Genomic DNA, 9997 nt, shown 5'->3' on the forward strand with positions numbered 1-9997 from the left:
CTCCTTTTCCTTCATACTTCATATACTCCACAAGAACAAGGTATACTCGTTTATTGTCTGGTTACTCTTTTACACACCATGTAAACTCTAAAGGTCCAAGGACTGTGCAGGCAGCTTGTAGAATGAAAATGACCACATGGAAGCCTCAAGAACATAGACTTCCCTTGAGGAGTGCTGAGTGCTACGGTACATCTTTCAACTCTAAGGCAGATTGCTACAGCCTCTCTTTTTCACCCTCATACTCTCTGGCTAGTGAATTGTCAACTGATAAGTTTGCCTAATAGATAAGCAAGAATGACTCAGCTTGGGAATGAATTCAAAGACCACCCAACTTCCTTCTTCAACATAAAAACACGGAGGTCCACAGCAGTACAGTGACTGAGGACTCACCTGTGCTATACCAATTCACATATACTCACTATACTACTGACTCTGAACATGTTAACAACCAGAACAGCCCTCTACAATGTGGACATGCAACACAGGTCAAACACTGATTCCAGGGAGGGAACACTGATAATAGGGAGGGAGACAAAACTAAGGTGTGTTCTCCCAAAAGAACAGACACAAAGAGAGAAAATTTCTTTTTTTTTTTTTTGTATCAGGAATTGAACCCAGAGGTACTTAACCAACTGAGCAACATCCCCAGCCTTTTTAAAATATCTAATTTAGAGATAGAGTGTCGCTGAGTTGCTTAGGGTCTAGTTAAGTTGCTGAGGATGGCTTTGAACTCTCCATCCTCCTGCCTCCCCAGCCGCTGGGATTATAGGCGGGCGCCACCGCGCCCTGTGAAAAATTCATTCTTTAAGACATAACAAAAGAAAAAAAAAATCAACCCATGCAATCCTTCTATCTTACTGTAGTCTGAAAACCTAACTTTCCAGAATCAAAAACCAAAAACTGCATTAGTGTATTAGATCAAAACTCAATGTGGTTATTGTCCACTAGGATAGACAAAACAGAAGTAAAACAACTTTAAAACATAGAATACTCCATGCTCGTCCTCTTCTGTAAGATATGGCCAAACAGCACCTTCGTGCTGGACCGCGGGACAAAGCTCCAGCACCAGCCTTCCCGCAGCACCAGCCATTAGGAGGGCAATCTGGCGGGCTCCACGAGGGTTGGCAGGACAGAGAACCCTGAAGCCGTTCACGACACCTTCACGTGCACCATCGACCTGGCTCGCAGGGCGACTCTGCGGGAGGAGCCCGGGTGGCACTACGTGGGCCGCGAAGGGAGCAGGGGCTCACCATCCGGGCAGTGGCTGGCGCACTCGGATGGCATCACCTCGACGGCACCGCCCGGCCCGCCGCCCGGCCCGCCGCCCAGCCCCGCCAGCAGCGCCGGCCTGCTCACCTGCTGGGCGGTGCCGAGGGCCCTTGCGCCAGCCCCAGCCGTGGCTCCGCATCGCCACAGCATCGAAAGAAGCCCAGCCGCGCCGCCAGCCGGTGCGACATCGCCCACCTGCGACCTCGCGCCGCCTGGGCGCACGCCTACGCAGACAGGTCATGGAGCGCCGCCGCCCCCAGTCCCTAGGCGCTGCCGGGCTCGCGCATGCGCAGTGCAGACGCAGACGGTTCTGGGTGCGCGGCCGCACGAGGAGGCCCCAGTGCGCAACGGGGCCGTCTCTCGCAGGCGTCCACACCATCGCCTGACTGTTAAGGGTTTGGACCGCAGCGCCATTCCGCGCTGCCTTGCATCGGAGTCGGCAGACTGGGCACCGCTCAGACACCCTTTTCCGGGGTCCTCCGCGGGAATCGGCGCCCAGAGCGGACACTCCTCAGGCCGCCTCGCCTGTGCCTGGCGGCCGCCGGGCCACTGTACAAGGGCGACGCACCTCCAGAGAGGAGGACCTGCTCCTGTGCCCGTGGGGCCGCCCGGTGGTTAGGTGGTGGTTATGCCATTCCTGGGTGCCCGCCGCTGTGCGGCCAGGCATTCGGACTGACATCGCAGGGCCCCATGCGAGTGCTTGGCACCGGGGACAAGCCAGCCTGGGTCTGGGCGGCCTCTGGACCGCGTCTCCGGGGGCATCGCCCTGTCCCTCCTAGCAGCCTCGTTTTCCCTTTCCCGGGTTCTGTAAAGGCGTGTCAGGCAACCAGAGCCTTTCTAAAAGCACCTGAAACCAGTGTGCTTCCATTACGTGTTGGAAGCCCAAGGGTTTAGGAAAAGGCCCCTGGATGCGTCTGTCATCCCTAATACCAAAGGGAGCAGAAAGCAGTTACCCTCGACATCAGATTAGAAGTGTTAATAACTTGCAGCCAAAACGCGGAAGTCTCTAGGATGGCGAGACTTTTGCTGTCTCTACAATGGCGGCCATCAGAGATAGTAAGAAGTCAATGGAGCCCGAGTGGTGGTGCCGCCTGTAATCCCAGCGCCTGGGGATGCTGAGGCAGGAGGATCGCAAGATCAAAGACAGCCTCAGCAATGGGTGAAGCGCTAAGCAATTTAGTGAGAACCTCTGCGATCTGGATGCAGGCCAGTGAAGGCAGGATCTTTGCCCCTAACTGTTCCTTGTATCTCCAGCACACAGTAGGTCTTGGTCCACTGTGTACACTCAAGAGGATTCACCTGAACATGACCCACATCTGGAAGCAGAGCTTTGGACTTCTCTGCCCTGCCCCAGAGACCTAGACTGCTTATCCAGTAGGAGTGGGTCTCAGTCTTGGCCTACCTGTGCAGGTGTACCAAGTCTGAATGAGTCCCCAGATGATGGTGTTGCACTTGTGGCAGGTTTGCTTGACACTCTTGCTCTTCTCCTTGTAGAAGCGGTGCTCAAAAAGGACCCTAATGTTGGGCTCATCCTCATTGGGGTGCTACAGACAGAGAGCCAGGAAAGGGCCACCAGTGAGCTGGTTTCAACTCCTTTCCTTTATTCTAGCCCCTCTACTTATTTCCTCCAGGCACTGCTTATAGGACTTCGAGTTCCCATTAGCCATAGAAAGACGGTCAGTCAGGGTCAGATCACAGACCACCCACTCCATTTCCCGGCAGCCCTGTCAGCCACTTGCCACCTGGGTCTGCCCTGTGAGCAGGAATGATCTACTCTCCCTTTGCTGGCTGGGTGCAGATCAAAGCGACGTGGTGTGGAGCCCTTTGGGACTCTCCCAGGGAATGGCAGAGCCATGAAAAAGGATGACTCGGGTCTTCAACATCATTACCTGTCACACAGGCCCTGGACCACCTGGGGGGTTTTTCATGAGGAAAATCACACACCAATCTCCTTTAAATCACTGAGTTTTTGGATTGTGTGTGGCCACAGCCTTACTGATTTCCCAGGGTCTCCTGATGTGGAGTCTTCATTAGGAAATCAGTGAGGCTGTGGTCACACACACATTGTGGGTCACTGCAGGGCACACAATGACAGCCAAGCCGAGGAACACAATTGGCCTGCAGTGGACACCTAGGGATTTTGGACTCTGGGATTCATTACCTCCTTCTGTTCTCCTGTCAGGAAACTCCTCCTCATCATCTAGAGAGGAGGATGTGGCTCAAAGAGGTACTGCCCCACTCACTTGCTTCAGTGGGGCACCTGACCAGAGCTGGCACACTGCGGTGCTTGTTTCAGGCATGGCCATGTGGCAGGACCAGCCCATCAGAGGTCAGGAGGGCCCAGGACTGACTTCTGCCCTAACCACTGACAAAGGGGAGCTTCCGACTGGGGCTGTCTCAGTGTTCCAGCACTTGCCTAACTGGCAGGAGGCCCCAGTTCCATCCCAGAACCACCAAAAAAAAAAAAAAAGAAAAAGGAAAGGAAGCTCTCCTCTGCTGCAAAGCCCAGCTGCCGTTGCTGGGCTCGTGTCTGCATCACCTGTCTGCGGACTACTGAGGAGGGGTCAAACATGGAAAGCAGAACAAAAGAGGGCAGGATTCCTGAGGATCTGTTGGTTAACAAGAAAATACTTTCCTTCTCATTTAAGCTACTTAAGGTCAGGTTTCTGTTCCTTGCAACCAAGAGGGGAAAAGCCTGCACTTGGGTTAAGGGCCCATCCCTCGCTCTGCATTTCTAGATGCCTTTATATCTCAGCCCCTCAGAGCCCAAAAAGACGCACCAGGGAGGAACTGGAGGCCACCCTGGTGCTCCTGTCCCCACTGCTACAGCCCTGGCTCTAGGCTCCCCCTGTGGCACAGCCGGCCAGCACCCACCTTCAGCTCCTGGAGCTTCAGCTGCAGGTGGATCAGCCTCACCACTGCGTCCTTCTGCTTCTCCGACTGCTCAGGCAGCTCCAGGATCACCTGCTTGCATTCCTCAATTGCCTGATGTAGTTGCTGAACATCGGAGGCCAGGAACAGACCCTGCCAGGTTGGGGAGCAGTCAGATGGCCACTCCTTGGACTCTCCCTTGGAGGCCAGACTGGTCCTCATGGACAGTTAGGCACAGAGCAGACCTCAAGCCCTTCCCCCAGATGAGGACTTGTTCAAAGCCCAGGAGAATTAGCAGCACAGTAAGAATCCATCCTGCACTGCCTGTCCCCAACTGGACTAGTCTACCCACAGACTTCTGAAGACCTAGTAATTCAGGATGCTTTCCAAAATACAACTTCCAAGGGCTGGGATGGACGCTCAGTGGTACAGGGCTTGTTTGACATGCTGGAAGCTGATGTAGTCCCCAGCCCAACCCCCACTCCTCCACACACAAGCACACTAACTGCATGGGCAACATTTTAAGGCCACATACAAAATGAAAAATGAATTAGAATCAGGTGACTTCTGGCTAAATCTTTTTAAGTTACATTCTGATTTTACTGTGTTTCTCTCAAATAAAAGTTGGAGATAGTTTGCATAAAACTAAAGGCTTTATAACTTTTCAAATAATTCCAGCTCTTCCACATTCACTTTTCATTCAAAGTAACCCTTTTGTAGAACTTCATGTAGAACAAGCAAGAGTGGCCCTTCAGTGCTGGGTGGCTGGGGAGGCAGGGAAGGCCTCCTGCTTTCCTCATCCACTCTCACTCTACTGCAGATCTACAAGACCCCTGAAGACCCCAAAGGGAACCAATGCTCACACTGGCTCCCCAAGAATCTGGAGCAGGAGCCTAGAGGAGGGCGGAAGCCCCAGGTTCTCAAGCTCCAAACCCAGGCTTTCTCCATCTGCTCTCAAACAGGCTCAGATTCGAGCTCCAGGGGACTTGGCTGAGGAGGGGACTATCAACACCTGAAAATGGTGGTTCCCTGGGGAGGGAAGACTGCACACCTCAAACCTCATGGTCCAGCCCCTCTCCCCTCCCAGACCCAAACCTCACCACAGGGCGGGAGAAGTGGTCCTCAGACAGGCCAAGATCCATCATGCGCTCAGAGTAGTGGAACCCAGGCTCCCCAGGGGGCAGCTCAGGCAGGGTCTCTGGAGGAAGAGAGGAGGGGCATGGACGATGGTAGGAAAGAAAACTCAGCCTGCTCTCTCTCATGCTCCTCATCCCCCAGGAAGGAAGCTGGGGCCACTGGAGCTGGGAAGTGGGACGCAGGTAGACACAGGAAGGAGGCCCTGGTGAGCTGGGCCTGCTCAGCTCTGCACGCCCATTTGGTTTAATTCAAAAAGATGAGGTGGAGGGGCTGGGATTGTGGCTCAGTGGTAGAGCGCTCGCATAGAACGTGCAAGGGCCTGGGTTCGATCCTCAGCACCACATAAATGTGAAATAAAGATATTATGTCCACCTAAAACTGAAAAATAAATATTAAAAAAAGATGAGTTGGAATGGTATTCAATGGTGCTAAAAGAGCTACAAGATAACTTTATAGAAACATCTCAGTTTCTACAGCAGATACCTCATGTATAACTACATGGACTCTGCACTGATTCTACACAGCCAAAAAAGCAACTGAATTTCTAAAAAAAAAAGGAAGTGTGTGTGTGTGGTGTAGCCACTGAACAGTTATAACACAAAATCCATACTCTGGTGTGTACTGCAGGCCACCTCTGCAGTTCCTGGATTTATACCCTCCTGACCCCTAGGTGAGCAGGGGCCTCTGCACAGGATGCTCCACCTGCTAACTTCCCCCACCAGTCTTGGCTCTGAGTTTGTTCCACAAGTGTCCTCTGAGCGTGGACTATGTGCCAGGCCCTGGGATTCAGCAGTGGCACACCAGACACAAATCCCTGCCCTCAAAAGCTCCTGCTGGCAAGAAGGCAGAAGCAATCCACAGAGCAGGTAGAAAGCGATTGTGCCCTAGGGAACCCACTCTGGGAGAAAGCCAGCATGCTGGAGAGGGCAGTGGGAGGAAAGGTGGTGGGCTGGGAGAAGGGTCAGGGGGCCCACAGAGTCCCCCAGCACCTACCTTCAGAAGAAATGTCCAGGGCCTCCTCACTAGGTCCCTGCTCATGCTGCCTTGGCCCCAGCTCCTTGTTGAAGGGGTTGAGGTGGGCCTGCCGGAACGGGGCCAGCTTCTCATCATATTCCATAGCATTCCACCTGCAGTAGCCAGGCAGGGCAAGATGAGGACCCAGGTCCCAGCCTCACCATGGAGCATTCCCATTCCCGAAAATCCCTGCCTCTTTCAGGAAGCATCCCCACACTACAGCCTCCATCCTCAGACTCTCCCTCTACAACCTGCAGACCCCCTCCAGGCCCCTTGGCAGGCTCCCCTGGGGAAGTCTACAGTGACCGGCCCTTCTGATGTCCGTCATGTATATGACTTATCCAAGGGTGCCCAGCCAGATGCTCTGGAACCCAAGGTCTTCCCTCCCAGCTCAGGGTTTTTTTACCCCCAGACACTATAGGGCTCCAGCGCTGGGGTCCCCCATACATTTAAACTGGCCTCACTTGGCCAAGTCCTGCCATGTCCTTGCTGTTGGCCGACTTCCCTGAGACACGTCTCCTACAACTGGGATCCTCCATCCCAACCTAAGGTGCTCCTTTTCCACCACAACTCCTGGAACTGCAGCCAGTGGGGGGCCCACCCTGCTTTTCTGTCTGTTGTGTGACTGGCAGGGCCCACCTTCACCCTGCTCCGGGAATGCCTCCAGGTTCTAGACTCTGCTGGCACCTCTCAGGTCTGGGTTCCAGTCCTGCTGAGAGCCACATGACCTGGGACATTCTCACAGCTCCGTGCCTTGTCCTCCAAGGTAACAAGAAGGAAGCGCCTAGTCAAGGATCAGTAGCTGTTCTTTCCCATCACAGGACTCAACAAACTAAGGACACACAGGGCTAAGGACTTAAGGCAGGAAGGAAGGGCTTTGTCTGGGCAGAAACACAGGCAGCCAAATATGGCTCCCACTTAATTAGCTGGGTCACACTCCTCAACCTCTCTGGCCCTGTTCCCTCCATGGCCTCCCTCTACCTCCATTCCATCATCCACAAGTCAGCCACTTTCCAGGTGAAATTGGTTCACAGAAGTTGAGCATAAAATAAGCTCTTGGTAAGATTTACTCTGATAGGCAGGGTACAGTGGCAGACACCGCTTTGAAGGCTGAGACAAGAGGATCACAAGTTCAAGGCCAGCCTCAGCTACTTAGCAAGACCTTAAGCAACTTAGTGAGATCCTGTCTCAAAGTAGAAAACAAAAAGGGCTGGGGATGTGGCTCAGTGGTAAAGCAACCCTGGTTTAAATCCATTGTATAAAGAAAGAAAAAAACAAAAACAGAAAAGATTTACTATCATAGGAAGTCAAAAGATAATTTTTCAAAGCTGTGCAGTAAGTCCAGGGGTCCTGGTTATGCTTCTTCCATACCTGTTACACAAGACAATCCTGTGACTCCTCCTCTGCTCCCTCACCCAAAATAAATGGAAGAGAACTGAGTCCAGAGGGAAAGGCCCTGCCCTGGGTCCCAGTATCACCTCACTGGCAGCTAAACAGCCCCACCCCAGCCCCATGCTGTCCTTACACTGGAGTCAGGAGCTCCACAACACCTGTGGATCCTGTCCTGCTTGTTATGCCTCTGACGTGGAGTATGGGTTGGGCAGCCAAAGTTCTAGTCTGGCAGGAGCCAGCACCTGTTGACAGGCAGCTCCTGGGTCAAAACCGGAAGGTACAGAAGAGGATGAAGGTGCTGTGGCTCAAGCCTGGCCTCTCACTATCACCTGGTGACTATGGGTGGCTCACACTGGGCACCAGAGTCAGAGGCAGCCATCTGATACCCACCTCCCAAGTGCCCAGAGAATAGCAGGAGAGATTATGCACTCCCAATATTCACTGATGCCTTCATCTTGAGTAGGGAGTCCTCGTTTTTTGGCTTGTCACATGATTTCCCAGTCTCTCCTGCAGCTAGACATGGTAATGTGACTATGTTCTGACCAATAGGAAATGAACAAAAAGATCACACAAGACTTCTGGGAATTGTTCTTAAAGGGAGGGCTGCCCCTCTGCAGTCCTTCCTTCCTCTCTTTTGCTGTCTGGGGTGAAGATGTACTGAGTAGAGCTGGAGCAACTACCTTGGGCAGGGACATAGAAGTCACAATGCAAATGGCCAAATGACAAGATTGCAGGAGACGCCATCTAAGCCCTGAGCACTCACTGCAAAGTTTCTTTCAAGTGAGACAGAAACAAACTTCCATTCACACCACTGTTATTGGGGATAGAGTTCTGTCTTTTGCAGCCCAAATAAAACCTGATTCTTCACCCTAGTTGCCTCTTGGTGTTAAGATGAGCAAGCTCAATTTAAACCCCAGTTCCGCCAGTTCCCCACTACATGACTTGGGTAAAAGCCTACACATTTCTCTACTTCCAACTTCTCATCTCTCACATGAAGATATGATAGTACCATATGGGCCTATTGTAAATATTGGTTAATACAAAGTTCTGAAAGTGCTGGCCAGCACATAGTAAGCCCATGATAAGTACCAGCTACAACTTGTTATTATCATTGTTACCATTATTGTTGAGATGACAACTCTGATTTAAATTCTGGCTTTCCTAGTGATGAGCTACAGGACCACATTGCCTACAGTCAGGGAGAACACTGCCTCCTTAAGTGGATGAGAGGTTAAATGTTCATATAGACATGAAAGTCAGCAGCCCAGAGTTGCTGCTGAGAAAACTATCACTGTTATCACATGATAATGAGCCCAATAGAAAGGAATTGGAGTAGAGGGCTTGGAAGCCACCCCCAGGAGCTCTCCCTGCAAACCTTAGCCTGAGACTCAATATCTTTACACTTCCCAGCAACTGTCTTGGGGCTGCAATCTCCTGAGGAAACAGCATCTTTTATTCAACTCCTGAGTGGCATTGTCACCCCCCCAGGCCTGGCACCGAGGCAGTGGATGGATGAAGCAGTGGTGTCATTTGACCTCTCAGTGCTAGTTTCTCTCCTGACTGGTTAGGGAATCAAGTTTCCCTGTCTGCAGAGGGCAGATAGATGATGTCCCAGCACATGGCTGCAAGAGTACAGCTGCTGACTTTAGTAGAGAGCCAGCAAACCATTCCCTTCAAAGTCACCCCACAGAGCTCTGCACCCATTATTCTGGCTTGAACTTAGAAAGGAACAGGCAAGAAAGGGGAGAGAGAGAGGAAAGAACCCCACTCTCTATCCTCTGCCCTCTAGAGATCTCCCCTCTTGTAGTGGAGGTGACTGCAAACATAGCAATCAAAGAAATGTCAGAGTGTAGCCAGAGGAGCCCCAGGGGCAGAGGGACACTGAGCTGAAGCTGAGGATATCTTCAGGATCCATGCATCAGACCCCCGATGTCCTGCCCACCTGGCTACCATTCCAGCTGTCATCTGGAGGTCCTGAGAGTTCAGCCTGGAGGGGGATAAAGTGCGCTTCATCCGTACCTTAAACAAGGCCTGCCAGGACCCAGGTGTGCCCAGGGACAGGGTTACCATTCCTTTAAGGACGACCCACCAATGAGGCTAGCTGCAGAGACAAACCTCCCCCAACCCATATCTCCACCTTCACCCACCACCCAAATGCACCCTGGGGATACTCAGGTCCTGGTGGGGATCAGTCTGCCACCACGCCCACCCATTTCATAGAGGGGAAACCCGAGTCTCAGAGCAACCCAGCATCACTGAGGAAGGCACAGTGATGCGGGTCTTTGGGCCTCCCGGATCCCATACTGACGGTGAC

The 9997-nt window shown here is 52.5% G+C and overlaps 1 protein-coding gene across 1 annotated transcript; it reads right to left on the reverse strand.

The window, feature by feature from the left end:
• Positions 1–2636: 2636 nt before the first annotated feature.
• Positions 2637–9635, reverse strand: LOC144251179 (differentially expressed in FDCP 8 homolog). The gene is made up of 5 exons (XM_077794252.1): positions 9626–9635; positions 6271–6404; positions 5241–5338; positions 4144–4293; positions 2637–2813 (listed from the first exon to the last, which is right to left on the reverse strand). Exons 2-5 carry the CDS (start codon positions 6392–6394, stop codon positions 2637–2639), a joined length of 549 nt encoding a protein of 182 aa, XP_077650378.1. The 5' UTR covers positions 6395–6404; positions 9626–9635.
• Positions 9636–9997: the final 362 nt, after the last annotated feature.

Source organism: Urocitellus parryii, chromosome Y (genome assembly GCF_045843805.1).
Source record: "Urocitellus parryii isolate mUroPar1 chromosome Y, mUroPar1.hap1, whole genome shotgun sequence".
NCBI lineage: Eukaryota > Metazoa > Chordata > Mammalia > Rodentia > Sciuridae > Urocitellus > Urocitellus parryii.